The 19,567-nt window shown below is 44.1% G+C and overlaps 1 protein-coding gene across 1 annotated transcript; it reads right to left on the bottom strand.

Annotated features, from left to right (window-relative positions):
* Positions 1-58: 58 nt before the first annotated feature.
* LOC141333762 (epidermal differentiation-specific protein-like) lies at positions 59-18,474 on the bottom strand. The gene is made up of 4 exons (XM_073838887.1): positions 18,416-18,474; positions 6,859-6,953; positions 6,532-6,750; positions 59-1,128 (listed from the first exon to the last, which is right to left on the bottom strand). Exons 3-4 carry the CDS (start codon positions 6,680-6,682, stop codon positions 683-685), a joined length of 597 nt encoding a protein of 198 aa, XP_073694988.1. The 5' UTR covers positions 6,683-6,750; positions 6,859-6,953; positions 18,416-18,474; the 3' UTR covers positions 59-682.
* Positions 18,475-19,567: the final 1,093 nt, after the last annotated feature.

Here is a 19,567-nt window from a genome sequence, read left to right on the forward strand (position 1 = left end):
GTGTGTGTGTGTGTGTGTGTGAAAAAAGTTAGAACTCAGCAGAGGGTTGTCTTTTAAATTCAGCTTTAATTTGAACTTTGTTTAAGGTTTTTTATAACATGCAGTAGAAGAATAAAAAGGCAAAACAAATGTTTTGGTTAATCAAAAAGGTTTAAAAGTAAACACTTTTAGAGGAAATGTCAGGCATAGGGGGGCCTTGCAAAATTGACTCAAGAAAGAGGAGGGCCCCAGTGTAAAAAAGGTTGAGAACCCCTGACATAGAGCATAGATTAACATGGCAGAGGTAAAGCAGCTGCATCCTCTACCAAGTAATTACATCATATTATTATTACATAGTATAACATAATATTTGTTTCGTTGCATCATACTGCATCGAATCGAAATCGGATTGCACTGCATCGTATTTAAACTTCATGTATATTTAATGTATCGTATCGTTGGCTATGCATCGAGATGCATATCGCATCGGCCTCAGTTATGGAGATGCACATCCCTAATAAACGTGCAGTATGTCTTCGTACAGATATTTTAAGGTTGATTATTATTGTTTTTTTCAGACTTGTTGGAGTCACGGTCATTGTTTCTTGTCAAGATCAGTCATTTCCCAGCACCTGCTTCATTCTTTCCAATAGGGTTCCAGTTCATATTCAGCTGCAAAAACACACACTTTGAATGATGCTGTCTATGGCTTCGGCAGCAAGGGACGCACATAGCTGACCACATCATTGAAGGAGAGCGGAATATAGCTGGGGACTTTTTCCCCAGGGAAACACACAAGCTGGGCACCCTGACGATTGATGTGCTCGTAGAGGACCCAGACACCACCTTTCACTTTGTGGGAGGAAGCGACGTCGCTGAAATCGATGTTGTGAAGATTGGTTTCTTCGTGCAGGGTCACTTTCCTTCCTTGATAGTTGACGTGCTCAAACAATGTGATCTTAGGGTTTTCCAGGTCATCTGTGATCATCCTGAGAGAAGAAAACCTTCCTTTGTCTTCAAGGGTGGCGTACTCTCCTTCCTCAAACAACCGCTGCTTTCCAGTGAAATTCTTCCCATAATATGCTACCCATGGTGCGCCAACGACTTTCACGGACGAGATGACATCATTGAAGCCAGGAGAGTAGCAAGCTTTTCAAAAGTGTGGGGGATGAATGTGGTTTGATTGTTAACAATAAAAATTATGAATGCAATGACAGAAGGGTACAAAAGGTATTAACATACAAGTTATAAAAAGCTTTCAATTTAAATGAGTGATAGTGATACTAGAGTGATACTAAAAACACACTCAGAACACACTTGCAAGGCTTGCTAAAGATTTAGAATCAGACATGCTTAAATAATCTTAGGGAGAAATTAGTTTGTTACTCCAAATATACAGACAACATTTCATACAATCAGATCAAAAATATTAACTATGTGCATATATAAATGCAAGCAACAACAACAACAACTGACCAAATAATATATGACCAACTATATCTCTCATTTAAAAGAACCAGAAGTGCTCTTTCTGATCTCCTTACAAGAGACAAACAGTTACTTTATGCAATGCATGCCACACACATAACCGAGTTTAGCTAAGTTAGCTACTGAAAACTGTCCCAATTAGCAATTGCCATTAGCCTAAAAAACGAAATATAATACACAAAACATTCGACATGTCAACAAAACATAAACAGAACATCTTCCCAAACATATATCAAGCTTATTTTAAAACCTCAAAAGCATAAAAATTCAATGTACCTGGAAAACGTCTTGGTTACGTATGTAACCCTCGTTCCCTGAAGGAGGGAACGGAGACGTCACGTCGGAGACCGACGAATTGGGGATATCGCTTTAGAGATACCAATCCTCTTCGTGTGTAAACTAAACGAGCCAATGCACATTGGCATGCATGATTGCATCCAGCTGTCGCTGATCACAGCGTGAGCATAAATACACAGCAGGTGCAATGCATAGACAGGATTTCGCTGAGGAGCCGAGCTTGGGTCCGGCCGCACAGCGGTGGTACAGCAGCTGAGGCGACGGGACGTGACGTCTCCGTTCTCTCCTTCAGGGAACGAGGGTTACATACGTAACCAAGACGTTCCCTCTCAGTCGGTCTCTACGACGTCACGTCGGAGACCGACGAATTGGGATCCCTAGCAAAGCGCCGCAGCTGCTGCCCCCCTCCAGTGTCCTGAGCAAGCCACCTGGCCTCCAATTTTTGCTAAGGCCAAGGGCGGATCAGAAAGACCAGTCACTGTATAACATAGCACTACCTACTTAGTGAAGCTGGAGCACTGGGAACGTGCGGAGCTCCCACCCATCCCGCAGGAGGTTCGGAGCAATACGCATATGGCTCATATTAGGACATATGGAAGAATGGAGGTGATTGAACCCTCGTGAAGATGGTAGAAGGTTACCAGGGAAACACGGTCTCTGTGGGTACCGTGGAAGACATATGGGATTCACTTAAGTCTCTCATGTATCCTAAGCCTTCTATCGGTTCTAAAGATTCATCGAGAGAGGCCTGGCGCCTAGACGCTCCGCTACGTCTGGAGCCAAGGAAGGAGGACTCGACAGGGTCTTCATGGACACTCTGGAGAAGATAGCAAGCCGACCTGAGCCAGTGCCTCTCAGTGTTTCTACCCGTTTGAGGTGAGAACACAGGAGGAGACTGGCTCTACACGAAGGCTATAAAACCTAGCGAACGTGTTAGGGGTCGCCCAGCCCGCAGCTCTACAAATGTCAGATAGCGAGGCGCCACGAGCCAGCGCCCAGGAGGATGCAACACTCCTAGTAGAGTGAGCTCGCAACCTGAGCGGGCAGGGCATGCCCTGAGCTTGATAAGCCAAGGCGATGGCATCCACTATCCAGTGTGCCATCCTCTGCTTGGAGACGGCCTTCCCCTTCTGCCGTCCTCCGTGACAAATAAAGAGCTGATCTGAGGTCCTGAAGCTTTGCGTCCGGTCGACGTAGCATCTTAATGCTCGGACGGGACAAAGCAAAGCTAGGGCTGGGTCTGCCTCCTCCGGGGGCAGCGCTTGCAGGCTCACCACTTGATCCCTGAAGGGAGTAGTGGGAACCTTGGGCACGTAGCCAGGCCGGGGCCTCAGGGTTACCTGGGAATCTACCGGCCCGAACTGAAGGCACGAATCGTCGACCGAAAACGCCTGCAGGTCCCCTACCCTCTTGATGGAGGCCAATGCCAGCAGGAGCAGAGTCTTCATAGAGAGATACTTCAGCTCGACTGACTGTAAAGGCTCAAAGGGGACCCGCTGTAGTGCTGTGAGCACCAGAGACAGGTCCCAAGAGGGTACGGAGGGGGGCCTAGGAGGATTTAACCTCCTGGCTCCCCTAAGAAACCTGACGACCAGGTCGTGCCTACCTACCGACCTTCCTTCAACGGGGTCATGGTTTGCAGAAATAGCGGCTACATAGACCTTAAGGGTGGAGGGTGACAGCCTACGCTCCAACCCCTGCTGCAAAAAGGTAAGCACGACTCCGACCGAGCATCTTCGGGGATCCTCATTTCTTGAGAAAGCCCATTCGACGAACAGGTTCCACTTCAAGGCGTAAGCATGTCTCGTGGATGCAGCTCTCGCTGAAGTGATGGTGTCTACCACTCCTTGGGGTAGATCACTCAGAACCTGCGCGTCCCGTCCAGGGACCAGACATGTAGTTTCCAGAGGTCTGGACGCGGGTGCCACAGGGTGCCCCGTCTCTGAGTCAGTAAATCCTTCCTCAGAGGAATCCGCCAGGGAGGGGCTGTCGCGAGGAGCATCAGTTCTGGGAACCAGGTCCGAGTAGGCCAGTAAGGCGCCACTAACAGGACCTGCTCCTCGTCCTCCCTGACCTTGCACAGTGTCTGTGCGAGAAGGCTCACAGGGGGAAACGCATACTTGCGTAGGCCCCGTGGCCAGCTGCATGCCAGGGAGTCCGTGCCGAGTGTACCCTCGGTCAGGGAGTAAAAGAGCTGGCAGTGGGACGTCTCTGGAGAAGCAAACAGGTCTACCTGAGCTTTCCCGAAACGTCTCCAGATCAGCTGGACCGACTGGGGATGGAGTCTCCACTCTCCGGGAAGCGCAGCTCGTGAGAGCTCGTCGGCTGCACGGTTGAGCAAACCCGGAATGTGAATGGCACGAAGCGACCTCAGATGCTTCTGACTCCAGAGGAGGAGAGAACGGGCGAGCTGTGACATGCGACGGGAGCGTAGACCACCTTGTCGGTTGATGTACGCAACGGTCGCAGTGTTGTCCGTACGGACCAGCACGTGTTTGCCTCGAAGGCGCCCTTTGAGACGGTTCAAGGCAAGGCGTACTGCCAGCAGCTCTAGGCAGTTGATGTGCCAGTGTAGCTGGGGGCTCGTCCAAACCCCCGACACTGCCTGCCCGTTGTACGTGGCTCCCCAACCGGTGGTGGAGGCATCCGTGTGTACCACAGCGTGCCTGGAGACCTGTTCTAAGGGAACTCCTGCCCGAAGAAAAGCTAGGTCTGACCACGGGGTGAAGGTTAGGCGACAGGCCGAGGTTACTTTGACCCGGAGAGTGCCGCGCTGCCACGCTCTCCTCGGGACTCGGCCACGAAGCCAGTGCTGAAGTGGTCTCATATGGAGCAGACCAAGCGGTAAAACTGCCGTAGCTGCTGCCATATGCCCCAGGAGCCTCTGAAACTGTTTCAGTGGGACCACTTCTCTGCTCTTGAACGTATTCAAGCAGTTCAGCACCGACTGAGCCCGCTCTTGCGTGAGGCGAGCTGTTTGGCTGACCGAGTCCAGTTCCACACCAAGAAAAGAGATCCTCTGCATGGCGGAGTCTGGTCCGCAGCTCCGTGATGGACATGCCGCCGCAATGACGGCATGACTCATCCACAAACGCCGCCTGAGCGTGCTCAATACCCAGACACGTCAGACAGCGATCGTGACCATCACCTGGCGCCAGGTAACGACCGCATCCAGAAACGCACGGGTGAAACGGCATTGTGTTTCAAACACCTCGTCTTTAAAAAGACGTTCACCCGTGATACTCTTTTAGAAACTGCTCTAGTGCTGAAGCACACAGGGGAGATGGCCGCAGCGACACAGAAGGCAGGTAGTGCAATCCTTGACTGCGCGCTTTTTCCACCCACAGGAGACCACCACCGCTGACGCGCCGTACCGCCAACACCGCAGTAAGAGTTCTTGTAGAATGGCTCGTTGCGTCTCTCTCAAAGAAGATCGGCTCCGATGCGAAATGCTGTCTGTGCATTGCACCTGCTGTGTATTTATGCTCACGCTGTGATCAGCGACAGCTGGATGCAATCATGCATGCCAATGTGCATTGGCTCGTTTAGTTTACACACGAAGAGGATTGGTATCTCTAAAGCGATATCCCCAATTCGTCGGTCTCCGACGTGACGTCGTAGAGACCGACTGAGAGGGAACGGAGATGTAAATAATCATAACAATAAGTTCCCGCCTCCTCTGCACGAGCGACCGCTAAATCTTACACACCAAGACAGGCAAGACTTAAGGCAGAACAGCCAATCAGCAGCCGGTGTCATGTTTGAGAGGGAGGGGAGAGAAGAGCTGAAGCGAGCGTAGACACAGAGCGGCCAGTAGTGATGTGAAGTTCGGCTCTTTTCAAAGATTCGGCTCCCAAATGGCTCTTTAGTTAGTATCACTCTAGTATCACTCTCCCTTCTATTTTAGCCCAATTTATCAGTTGTGAATGTTTTGTGTATTGGTAAACAACTTTTTAATTCCTTATTTTCATTAAAAAACATTGAATTGAATTTGAATTTAATTGAATTTCAATTTCAATCAACATCTCTGAAATACAGATGCTGCTGCTTTTTCGTTTTTCACTCATTTTTTCACTTTCTCCCAATGAAGCCCCGCCCCTACTTACAGCAGAAGATCCGGCTCTCCCCAACGGGAGTTGGCTCAAAGTTCTTTTAAGACAAGTCATGTCACTCAGCGGCCATTTTTGAAACGCCTCTCGGCCATCCAAATGCAGCTTCTATCTCTTTGAATGGGGAAACATCAAATTCTCCAAAACTGTTCACCAAACATACGATTAAATTTCATATTTGAAATCTCCAAAGAATTCCAACAAGAACTGCCTTAATAAATATAGTTCCTTGTGCTTTAATAGCGTAAAAAAAAACGCTTATTTTTCTGGCTAGATGAGCCAGTGCGCATGCGCAGTACTGAACGCACATCTTAGAGCGCCGACTGTTTCTATAGCAACCAGGACTTCAAACTGCAGCTGCAGTGACGCGCTGACTTTACTAATCAACGATTGGCTCTTTCACTAAGAAGGCGGAGCTTCGCGGCCATGATGACCGTTGCATTTTTCCCCATTCAAAACTACACGAGTGACATGTCTTTGGTATTCTATAGTCTTTGGTCGCCTCTTCTCGTTCGCTACAAAGAATCGGATCTTAGAGCCGGCTCGTTCGCGAACGACACATTACTAGCGGCCAGAGAAACGGAGGAGCGAATGCAAAGGCGTTTGTTCAAAACTGCGGGAAAACTGTAGAAAAAGTGTGGGTGTTGAACCCTCTCACCGTGAAAAGTGTGGGTGTTAAAACACCCACATCCCCCACGGGTGCGACGCCCCTTATTGAAGGCATTTTCTTCTAAGTTGTGGACATCATTCTTGAATTCAGCTGTTCTGCCCCTAAAGGCTTCTTCACTAAAAACAACGATCTTGTTCATTTTGAATGATGACTGGAGGAGAGAGAGGCTGGAGAAGACAAGTGTTTCTGAAGGAGCTTCCTGCTGATCTGCTGGGAACAGAGAATGTGAGTGACTTGGTGCACAGAGTTGCCTTTTAAAGCACAAAACTACCAAAAAGGATGTTGACGAAGTTATGAAATATCTTATCCTCATACCCTTTTTCCAGTTAACCAGGTGGAGTCTCTCAAGAATATGAGTTTCTTTTCAATTTTCAATGAAAAACAAATGTCACTTTCTTTTTCCAAGTAATCTACAAAGAAATGTACAAAGAAAATTGGGTCAGTATTTCATCCCCCAAGATAAAAGCACAGTCATTTACAAGTAAGTTGCCATTGAAAAAATATATAATATAATAATATACTTTAAAGGAACACTCCACTCCCCCTGAGTTAATAAGTTGATTTTTACCGTTTTGAAATCCAATCAGCCTTTCTCCTGTTCTGGCGATACCACTTTTAGCATAGCTTAGCATAGATCATTGAATCCTATTAGACCAATAGCATCACGTTCAAAAATGACCAACGAATTTCCATATTTGTTGTATTTTAAACTTGACTCTTCTGTAGTTATATCGTGTACTAAGACCGGTGGAAATGCAAAGCTGCGAGTTTCTAGGCTGATAAGATTAGGAACTATACTTCCATTCTGGCGTAATAGTCAAGGAAGTTTGCTGCCGTAATATGGCCGAAGCAGGCGGAGTGTTATCAGAAATGAGTTCCCAGCTAGTTAAGCATTTGCACAGGAGCTGCGTGGTATTACTGCTCCTGCATCAGCCTTATTACGGCAGGAGACTTCCTTGACTATTACGCCGGAATGGGAGTGTAGTTCCTAATCTTATCGGCCTAGAAAATTGAAGCTTTGCATTTCCACCAGTCATAGTACACGATATAACTACAGAAGAGTCAAGTTTTAAATAGGACAAATTTCGAAACTCGTTGCTAATTTTTGAACGCGATGCTATTGGTCTAATAGGATTCAATGATCTATGCTAAGCTATGCTAAAAGTGATATCGCCAGAACAGGAGAACGGCTGAATGGATTTCAAAACGGTAAAATTCAACTTATTAACTCTGGGGAAATTGGAGAATGAGCCAATTTCCAAAAAAAGTGGAGTGTTCCTTTAAATGAACACATATTTTCTCCACGTAAGTACATTGTATTTGTAATTCATTTCAAATGTTTCACATTTTAAATTTAGAATAAATGCAATAAGTCAAAATTCTCAGTGATTTTTTTTTAAACCACTTAAGTGGGACTTTTGTTTATAACAAACTAATAATTTAAACATCCAAAAATCTTTTTGTAAATCATGAAATAATCATATCATTAGTAAATGATTAATAACTATTTGAAATATACTACAAAAAAACTAGGTAACACTTTACAATAAGGTTCCATTGGTAAATGTAGTTAATAAAAATAGAGTTGTTCATTGTTAGCTCATGTTAATTCACAGTGCTTTAACTAATGTTAATAAACTAGGGCTGTCCCCGACTATGAATTTTCATAGTCGAATCAGAATTTTCGAATCTTTCTATAGTCGACCGATAGTCGAATCATCTAGGCCAGGGGTTCTCAACCTTTTTTGCGCCGGGGCCCACCTCCTTCTCGGGTCAATTTTGCAAGGCCCTCCTATGCCTGACATTTCCTCATTTCATTTTTTTTTAAACCTTTTTTTAATAACCAAAACATTTTTTTTTGCCTTATTCTTCTACTGCATGTTATAAAAAAACCTCAAACAAACAAACTTTAAATTAAAGCTGAATTTAAAAGAAAACCCTCTGCTCAGTTCTAACTTTTTAACATATATATATACATATACAGGTTTAAAGCTCCTGAATTCTTTAATTCAGACATTCTTTACAACTTCAGAGTACTTTTTCTTAAGTAAGTGAACCTGCCAAACAGAACAACAGGGAGATGCCAAAATTCCACTCACTAAACCTGTCCATTTGAACTGGACTGACTGAATATCTACTGTTTGCATCCATTATAAAATATGCATACAAATGAAAAATACAGCAAATCCATTCTGAATCTGTTGATGCTGGTGCTTATATGTGCATAAACACCACTGACCCTTTACAAGATCCACCTCTATGGGTGAGCATTCATAATAAAACACTCACAAGACATTCATTTTGACAACTATGCAAATATTTTGAAATTTCACACAAAAATATAAGGATCAGAGCCCCGAAACCATGAATAGTTTGTGAATCAATAGCGGAATACCTTCACATTAGCACAAGGATTTGTTTCATGCAGCCAAGAGATGAAGTAGAGACCTGTTTTCCCACGGGGTATAGGTTACTTTTATGCGGGCTTTTGCTGGCGGGAGTGGGGGACAAAACATGAATGTCGCGGGCGGAGCCGGACGAAATAACATAGGGGAGAGCGGGGCACAACCTAACACTTTTTGAATTTCGCGGTTTATGTAAATCCACGTGGGGTTCAGAGTACAACTTTTTATCCACGTTATTTTCACACTTGTCTAGTACAAATATATCGCTTTGTTTCATATTTACAGTGTATACGTTTTTCGTTATTTGCCTCAAAAGAAAGGAAGTGAAACGTGACAACATGCCCCGTAGGTGGGGTGTAACATCTGAGGGGCACGTTGTAACACGACCATATGACAGCTTAAAATGTTATCTGATCGAATTAAATAAATATACACAACAAACTAAAATATTTTGTCAGTAAAATACATGTGTTAACTTTTTCAAATGAAGTAATGACGTTTTAAAAAAAAAAAATAATAATCGAATTTTGGAGTTTGAAAATGAACACATCGCAACAATGCTTTGAACGGCTTTGATCGCAACACACAACTGTACACTAGTTCAAAACAATGTGGACAGATAGATGAAACACATTTAGACATTCAGAAGAACACTCCACTCCTCCACACACAGCTCTCATAGAACACCAGACACATAAACCAGCCAAAATGCTTTACATCACTTGAAATAATAACTTCTGAACATTAAACATTGATTGTCAGCCTTTATTCACCTGTTTCTTGAGGTATCTTATCAAAATCCTTAGAAGTAAATCGTGTAAACTGCACCGCTAATGTCACAGAATAGCATAGTTTAATAACAGCGGGGAATATTGTAACACAGTGTTACATCTTTCCCCAGCTGCGCGACTGGAGTTTAAAACAGGTTAGTGTCTTCTGCTGGTTTGCAAAGCATTAATAAACCATCTAAACTGATAAATAACAAATTGGAGATTAAAATAATAGCAGATTTGTCTAATTTTAAATGAATATTAAAAACTGAAATGAAAAGTTTACTTCAGCCAGAAATGTACTTTTACTATGGTAAAATAAATATTCAGCGATATCTTCAAAAGGCTTTTGAATTCTGGCGCTCTTTTTTTCTCTGCATAGTGTTGCTATGGCAACTAGTAAACACCGTAAATTTGGTTATGCTAGCATGTGTGGAAATATTTAAACCACGTGTGTTACAATTAACCCCGCATTAGGTTGTGCCCCGCTCATCCCTACATTGATTTCTGCGGGAGCCGGCGGGCGCGGGACTAAAAAAATCCGTCCCTTGCAGAGTATGTGAGTGGAGCGCGGAGTGGAGCGGTGTGATTCTGAATGGAGGGAGGAGCGGATTTTTTAAAAGTCGGAGCGTCGTGGTTTTCACTCGCTCCAAGAGCGCTCCATCATGAGAACAATTCACGCCAACTGTCCGTAATATTACTGCATATTAAGCAAGAATTCACATGTTAAACATATTTAGCTTGATAGAGATGGATCACGCAAATCAGAAAGAATGTGAAGGTTATGATGACGGGCGGCAATAGACATGAGCGGTAAATTATAGTTCAAAAGGAATTAGTTTGTTCCTTCTAGATACTGAATATTTTTAGGTGAACAACACTTATTCACAAGCAATGCGAAGAGTGGAGCGGGAGCGGTAAATATTGAGCGGAGTGATTATTAAATGACGGAGCACGGAGGGGAGCTATCTAATGACGCTTGCGTGCATCAGTTAGAAGTTTTGAGCCGCCGTTCAGTCTGTATTTAACAGTGCAATGACTGCGCCGAGTCCAAAGCAATCCATCACAGAACACAAAAGAGGCGTGCTTTGATCATTTTAGGATAATATTTAAATTAATTTTAAGCCATCTCGCGGCCCACCTGGAGGATCACTGAGGCCCACTAGTGGGCCGCGGCCCACCGGTTGAGAATCCCTGATCTAGGCCTATGTGTGTGTGTGAATGGGTTGGGAGGGGCACGACACTATAGTCAGCAGGAGGGTAAAACTATTTTTTATTTTATTTTACACACTGCACACAGCAACAACTTTTAATAAAGCGACCAAAACTGCCTGCCAACTGACAGACGAACTTATTTAGGTTTAAATAAAAACACAGAACGCGTCTTTTAGTTCTAAAAACGCGAGGCGCACAGCACTGCCTTTTTTGCTAAGCAACGACCAAAACAGCTGTCCTGTCAGTCAAATCAAAGGATTATAGCGCGAATGCTCTAAAATCTTAGTTTTTTGCTGTTAAGTAAACTGTCATATTACCAGAAACCCTAAATAATACAGCTCCTGGTTACCCACGATAGACACCAAAGGTTTCTCCTCCATTTCTTGCAGTCTCCGGACTTTTTAAGCGACGGTAAACTTTCATCACCACAACAGAAGACCCGCCTCTCCATTCACTATCAAGGACCACGCCACAACTATGCATTTGACACTTTATTAATTAAGACGAGATGAAGGAAATAGGAATAGAAAGGTCGTAAGGATTCTCTGAATTGGCTGATCGGGGAGTCTTGTCCAGGGAGACTCAGAGTGGGGGCTTCGTCTCTGTAGATCGTATGTAGAGTTATTAGAAGACCCCCAAAGATTTGAACGAGCTGATGTGGGCATGAGCTTGGAGGAGATCGTTAAGATTGTTATGGATATAGAGTCGGTATGCTTCGGACGACCAGCGACCCATAACTCGTATGGTTTCGTCCGAAACGCCTGCGCTGGCGGCAGTAGTGGCTGCTCCAATCCGGAAAGAATGTAAAGAGTAATGTTTAGGAGATATGCCAGAGATGCTAAGAACCTTTTGGAAGTGCTTGTTAAACCAGGATCTTGTAGCCAATTTTCCGTTTTCTGTAAGAAAGAGAGGTTCTTCAGGGGAAGAATTATTGGCGTATCTGTAACGAACGTATTCCGAGAGCGGCTCATAAGGGCTGATGAAGGAGTTGAGACGAAAGATGTAAATAGGAAATGACTCTCCAAGTTGATCTGTTTTGCTTTTCTTGAGAGTGTAGATGAGTGAATCTGGGGTATGAGCGGAGATATCTGAGAGGCTGGGATGGACTGCAGGATTGAATACAGAAGTCGAAGGGGCTAGTTCTGAGCACCTCAGGAAGCCGAAGAATGCGAGGAGAAACATGCATTCTAATGTACGGTCTATCGTCGGGTTCATGTAGCCTGAGCGTAACGTATGAATACATTGGCTCAGAAGATCGGATGTTAATGGTAGGCGTCTAGCTATAGTGGCTGGTTCTTGTTTCCGAAGACCTTTAATGAGCATAGAAACTTGGGAATGGGAAATTGAGCGGCATTGCTCGCCAATTGCCAGTTTGTGGATGAAGTTGATTCCAGACAAATAAGTCTGAATAGTGGAGACTCTGATTTTAGATTGGAATGAGCATGCGTGACAAAATTGCAGATGGACCAAACATCCATAAGAGGAAATGTAATTCGGTAAAAGGAGTGGTAAGCCTTAAAACAGTTCCAGCCGGTTAGGTATGCCGAGAGAGTACTATGGGCAAGGCCGTTGAGGACGGCTTCACGCGAAGCCTGTGAGAGGTCTTCTAGATTTGGATTTAGTTGAAGACGGTGGCAGAAAACGGTGGGACTGGCGTGGGATGGACCTCTGACTCTGGAGCCAAGATCCTGAACTTCTAAAAAGAAAGGCGAGACAAGGAATCAGCTATACTATTATGGTAGCCCGGAATGTGAGCGGCTCGGATTAGGAACTGGTTTTGAGCAGATATTAGCGTCAGCCTGCGGACGAACTGCATGATAGCGGGAGAACGAGATCTGCCTTTATTTATGATGTCAACTACTGCTGAGTTGTCCGAGTGAATAAGTATGGTGTGTTTGGACCATTCATGCCCCCAAAGGATGGCTGCTATAATGACGGGATACATTTCGTGAAGAGCGGACGAGGGCGAGTCTGAATGCTGAACAAGATGGCTAAACTCAGGTGGCCATTTGGAAGTGAACCAACAGCCGTTGTAGTATCCGCCGAAGCCGGCGGATGGTGCTGCGTCTGTATACAGCTGAATGTCTTCTGGCTGTGTAACGTAGTCATTATAAAAGAAGGATATGCCGTTCCAAGAAGACAGGAATTGATGCCAGAGGCGCATTTCCATCTTACAGCCATCATCCAGGGTGACCTTATCGTGAAGGGAGGGGATTGTTGCTACTTTTGATAGTAGGTGGGAAAGAAAAGATTTCCCTTGGGGAATTATTCTGATGCCGTAGTTAAGGTGGCCTAGGAGGGATAATAGCTGTTGCTTTGTGCACCTATCTGCTAGAAGATAGTTTGAAAGGAGCAATGACATGCGTTGTAATTTCTCAAGAGGCAGAGATGCTTGGAAAGTGATGGAGTCTAGGGTGATGCCTAGAAACTCTATGGAAGTGCATGGCCCTAGAGTTTTCTCTTTTGAAAGGGGGACGCCCAGTTCAGAAAAGACTTTGACGAGAGTAGACAATCCTAAGTGAGGAGGTGTGGATGGAGGTGTAACGATAAGAAAGTCGTCAAGAAGGTGAAGGACATAGGAAAGCTTGTGATTATTGATGAGAATCCAACACAAGGCCTCTGAGAGGGAGTCGAAGATCTTGGGGCTGCTTTTACAGCCGAAAGTAAGGCGTACTGCGAAATAGTAAGCTCCTTTCCAGGATATCCCAAAAAAGCGCCAGAAATCCGGATGGATGGGCATAACTTTGAAAGCACTGGTGATATCCGCTTTTGAGAGCCATGCTCCGTGGCCTGCCCTACGAATAAGAGTGATTGCTTGGTCGATGGATGCGTATTTCATGGAGAAGTCTGGGGCTGGAATGATGCTATTAATGCTGGGAATGGATGTTCCATGAGGGGAAGAAAGGTCGATTATTAATCTCTTTTTCCCAGAGTATTTTCTAGTGGCGATGCCGATGGGACTGATTCTAAATGCGGAAAAAGGAGGTGCTTTGAATGGGCCTATCATAAATCCTTCTTGGACTTCTTTTTCTATTAATGCGTCAACGATGTCTGGCTCCGAGAGAGCGGACTGAAGGTTGTGGGAGATGTGAGAAGTGTCTGGCTTTATTGCAATACCTGGATGAAAACCATTGTTGAATCCGTTAATAATGAAGTCTACAAACTCTCTGTCAGGGTGGTCTAATAAAGCAGTGGCTAGGGCTTTTACCTTAACTGGTGTGCTGAGAAACTTTAGTAGTCATTCGGGTAGAGTGGTTGGGTTGTGAGGGCAGGAATTCCTAGCGTGGGCGCCGCCGCAGAAGGAGCAGACGTGTAAGAGTCTGCAGTTGGAAAGGGAACAGCCGAGATGGTTGAAATTATTGCATACCATTCTGCCTCCTTGGTATAGAATCAGCCGTCCTCTTTTATCTATACTTTTGGGAATTGGGACGTTGACTGTGGGACGTATGTCGAGGGGCTTAGGAATTATAGGAGGAGGTGGCGCTGCTGAAGACAATCTATTGAACACGGTTGGTTTGCGTGAAGAAGACGGCTGTGGGTTAAGGGAAGTGATGACTGTGCACATGGAGGCAGGGTGAGATGGGGCTCCACAAAGCTCGCAGGAGACTGAAGTACGGGCTGCAAAGATGCGACAATAAAGTTCGGCATCAAGGGTGCCCCAGTATGTCCCTTGGTTAAACTGCTGTAACCGACCTGCTGCTTGAGTGGTGAAAAGAACATGGTAGTTATAAAAGCCAGTCCCTCCGAAGCGTATAGCCATGTCTAGAATGATAGAAAGATAGTCGTCTAGCTCGGTCCTTCTGTCTGGATAGACTGAACAAATTATGTCTCTATAAATTGAGAAGGCGAGGGCAAATTCGGTAGGGGTGAGGTCTTTAGAACGAGAATTTATTGTGTGGCTAAGCTGCATGATGCCAAGGCTGGTTTGCAGTTCTCTGGGCTGACTGATATTTATGAGAGATGGCTGGAGAAGGTGGGCTAGATCTATGTAGTTACCGGAAAGGATTTGCAGGCGTAAGGCTGGAGAGACGGGGAACGGTCGAAGGACTGATGAAGCTGGCCGATGAGGAGGTATTGCAGTGGCCAGGGTATAATGGCTGCTGTTAAATGGCGTGATTTGGGGATATTGGGGAGGGGAGGGGATAGGGTAGGTGGGGGAGGGATAAAGGGATAGATTAGATGGAAAAGCAGAAGGAATAGGAGGAGGTTGAAAAGATCCGCTGGCAGGAAACATTCCGGGGTTCGCTGCGTTGAGGACTTGGTTTGCTGCGTAAGATCCAATGGCAGGAATAAATCCGGGGTTTGCTGCATAAGATCCACTGGTGGGGATGATTCCGGAGTTTGCTGCATGAGGAACAAGGTTTGGGTTAGTTAGAGAAGAACCAGATGTAGCAGAAGCCGTAGTGTTGGTAACGGCTGAAGGAAGGGTAGAGGAATGGATGGTGGGATGGAAGGATGAATAAGTGTTAGGATTTGGGGATGGTTGTGAACATAAGGATGAGAAAAAGGATGAAATTATCTGGGATAATTCGAAGGTGGAAGGAGCCGTTGTTTGTGGCATTTGAGTTTGATTGCCACTGGGTGGCACAGATGCTGCTAGCTGAGGCCGTTGATGAGGCTGTGCGGTGGCATCATGTGTAAGGAAGTAAGGATTCCTTGAGGAAACCCGATTTAATGGTTCTGAGGTTGAAGGAACCATTGTTTGTGGCATTTGCGTCTGGTCGCCGCTAGATGGTGCAGATGCTACGTGCTGAGGGCGTTGACGAGTCTGGGCGATGACGTCACGAGTGACGCTAGGTGGGTTCCGTGGGAATACCGGAAGAGTTGAGCGTTCTGAGTTTACGTTTACAGGAGTGATCGTAGATGCTGTGTAAAGTTGAAATAGTCGTGATTTATTATCCGTGCGGCTGAAATGTATGCCCTTATCCTTAAGAGCGCGCTGGAGACGAGCCACGGTCCATTGCTTGATGTTACTCTCCCGTCCGGGAGACTTACCACAAGTGCGAGGACTGCCGGTGGATGGATGTTGGCTCTGATGGTGAGATGAGCAATCGCGACGGCTTCCGTGCCTGTGGGATCTATGGCGATCCCGGATAGAAGATCTCGTGTGCGGTGGAGAGCGTGATCGAGTCGGGGTTGGAGAAACCTCGGATAGTGAACTTGTGTGGGAACGCTCGCTTGTTTGGGGAATTTGAACGGCGGAACGCAGCCGATGGGAAGGTTGACTGCGTGAGGAATGGCTGTGTGAGGATTGTTGAGAAGGTTTTCTGGGCGGAGGAGACTTATTTCCAAATAGGTCGTCGTCTGAGCCAGAGGGGTTGATCTGCAGCTCGGGATCCATGGTGAGGAATCGAACGAGAAACTGAGACAAACGGCAGAGATAAGGTCAGTTCTGCATAAATAGCTGACGGGGAACAGACTGATTGGTTGAGGCGTGGCCCTGCTCCTGAACTTTAGTTAACTCTTTAACCTCATTTCATTCGATTGGACAATAGAAAAGAACGCGAATAACGTTGGGCGTTTTTCCGCTCAGAGTTGATTTTTTTTTTCAACTCCAGGCGCTCAGAGCGCTCCTGCAAAAACGCGAGGCGCAGCAGGCGGCGGAAACGCGAGGCGCCGGGGGCACATAAACAGAGCGCAGAACGCTCACTGCCAACAGAAAACCATTCAAAAGAGGCGCCTCCAACAGCAAAAACGCGTTCGGTGTGATCGCCGCCTAATCGCTGCCGTCAAGATGGTCCTCATCTCGTCATGGATCAGGGCAAGTGAAAATTAAATCTGTCACAGGGGTGGTTGGATTTATTCACAAACACGTTAAAAATATTTATTGAACGCTTCTTTCTTTTCACTTTTGTTTTTACTGCATTATCATAATCAAAGGCTGTATTTAACTTAATATAACCGTACAAAACCAGTAGTTCTGTGTGCAATTAGACATTGAGCACCTCCATATTGCCAAAATGGTATGATGTTCGTTTCACCCGCGAAGATTCGACTGTGAGATCGGTGGTCGAATCAGGCTCCGCATATCGATGCATCGAATCTTCGACTATTCGGGGACAGCCCTATAATAAACACAACTTTTGATTTTAATGATGCATTAGTAAATGTTGAAATTAACACATTAAGGAAGACTAATAAATGCTGTAGAAGTATTGTTCATTCATAGTTCATAACTAAAGGAGTTAACGAATGAACCTTATTGTAAAGTGTTAACAAAAACGACAACATTTTTCTTTGCTTTAGCATTTTATCATGAAGTTTTGATATCCAGGAACGGTGTTGCCAGATTGGGCATGTTTCCATCCAACTGGGCTCCTTTTGATCAGGCTGGGCCAGAGAAAAAAAACATTGAGTGGTTGAACCAAATTTTGCCAGCATCTAGATTTTTTTATTCACCTTTTTGTTTGGTCAATGTTATTTTAATACATTTGAACATGTTAACTAGAAATTATCAACCCGTTCTCATCAATTTGCTTATAAATAACATGGCTTTACACTTTCCAATTGCGTGTAATATATACGCCAAAGTCCAGTTTCGCGTGCATACGATACGCCAATCCTTCCCATTAACTTTTGTGGAGAGCAGATGCGTACAAATAGCACGCAGCATCTTCTACGGCAGTGACGTCACCAGCGAGGCTCGGTTTGCTCCGTTCACTTGATGCATATACACCTTCAAACAGGTAAGAAAGGCAACAATCTTTTCTTTTGTAATGAGATCATTTTTTTATTTTTATTTTGGTGCTTCTGGACATTAGTTGGACATTAGTTAGTTTTACTGTGGTATTTGTAGTTGAAGCACAACAACCACAACATTTACCATGGTTTTACCTCAGTAACCATAGTTTTACTGTGGTATTTGTAGTTGAAGCAAAATTTAATTCACAAACTAATTTTGAGTTAAAATATGTTGTTTTAACTTGTGTTACTGAGATTGGCACGAGTAATAGTATTACCCAAGGTGTATTAGTAATTCCTTATATTACCGCGTTACAGCAAAAAGTAATAAACTACTGTAATATTTTTACTTTTGTAATTCGTTACTCCCAACACTATATATATATATATATATATATATATATATATATATATATATATATATATATATATGAAGGTTACATGTAAGGTTCTTATGTCGATTTCCTGAACCTCTTATTTCAATTTTGAACTGCATATTATCTACATATAGAGATCGTATAGACGTACAGATATGGTCCTAACGCAATATAGCCTGCATGATCTGCAAGTCGTTGTTGGGATGTTTAGCCAGATTAATCTTATTTTCGCTATCCATTTAACTCGAGTAACTATCCACCTGTAAAGTAGAAGTGGGTTATTCCAAAAAAGTTTTGTTTGTATTTATTATTCACGATATATGGGATAAAAAGGATTTCTAGGGAATGAAAATGATTACCGTATAGATCTGGCATCTTGTGCTCATCTGCTAAATGAATAAATGTTAATGTAGAAAAATCAAACCTGAACAGATCCGGAAGCTGAAGATTTCTGCAAGATGATGTATAACAGGTGTGTCTTGTTCTCTTGTAATTATTTTTATATCACACTGCATTGCATTTAAATAGTGTAAGTAATGCTATGCAAGAGATGCGACTGACAATAGACTTTGGTGATGTCAGATGTTTGCTCTTTTTCCTGTATATCACATGATTGTAAAGAAAGGAGAGGCTGTGGGGAGGGGGATATTCCTACACAATACTCAAAAGAGTGATCTGCTGAGTAGGCTAATGGGTGTATGCCCAAATAAGCGCTCACTCTTCAATTATGCTGGGCAAATTTATGCAGATTTACAGCATATCGAGGGCCTGACAGGAAATTTTTATATGAAATCCAAATATATTAATGGTGGCATATCATTTTTGCGCATCAGGTTTCGATTTGGCGACCACATGCACTTTGTATAAAGAGAACACATCTTACAAGATATTTGTTAATGAGCTCATTGTCTGTTTAGCAGCATAATCCTTCAACATGGTCTATCAGTAATTTCCACTCTTGATATGAAATATCATATCAAATGCATTTTCATTCGACCTTTCATCAGTCCATCGCACCAAAGCTGTTTATGGGGTAAATGGAGTAAAACATGCTTTTCCAATGCTACCACGCTTTCTGTCAAGCCATTATGAGCTAATAAAGAACTTGTTTAAATCTGTGTGACATTTTATTACTCAGTTAGCGTAAGCATTACGAATGAAAATGCATTTGATATGATATTTCAATATCTTGTAAGATGTGTTCTCTTTATACAAAGTGCGTGTGGTCGCCAAATCGAAACATGATGCGCAAAAATGATATGCCACCTTTGGTCACATTAATATATTTGGATTCCATATAATTATTTCCTGTCAGGCCCTCGATTTGTTGTAAGTCTGCATAAATTTGCCCAGCATAGTTGAAGAGTGAGCGCTTATTTGGGCATACACCCTTTAGCCTACTCAGCAGATCGCTCTTTTGAGTATTGTGTAGGAATATCCCCCTCCCCACAGCCTCTCCTTTCTTTACAATCATGTGATATACAGGAAAAAGAGCAAACATCTGACATCACCAAAGTCTATTGTCATTCGCATATCACTTACACTATTTAAATGCTATGCAGTGTGACAGAAGATT

Source organism: Garra rufa, chromosome 4 (assembly GCF_049309525.1).
Source record: "Garra rufa chromosome 4, GarRuf1.0, whole genome shotgun sequence".
NCBI classification, from domain to species: Eukaryota; Metazoa; Chordata; class Actinopteri; order Cypriniformes; family Cyprinidae; genus Garra; species Garra rufa.

Bases quoted from the DNA above. Each gene is read 5' to 3' on its own strand.
- LOC141333762 (XM_073838887.1), bottom strand. From the start codon at position 6,682: ATGAACAAGATCGTTGTTTTTAGTGAAGAAGCCTTTAGGGGCAGAACA. The intron at 1,129-6,531 runs GTGAGAGGGTTC...ACTTTTGAAAAG, and splicing joins TAACACCCACACTTTTCACG to CTTGCTACTCTCCTGGCTTC.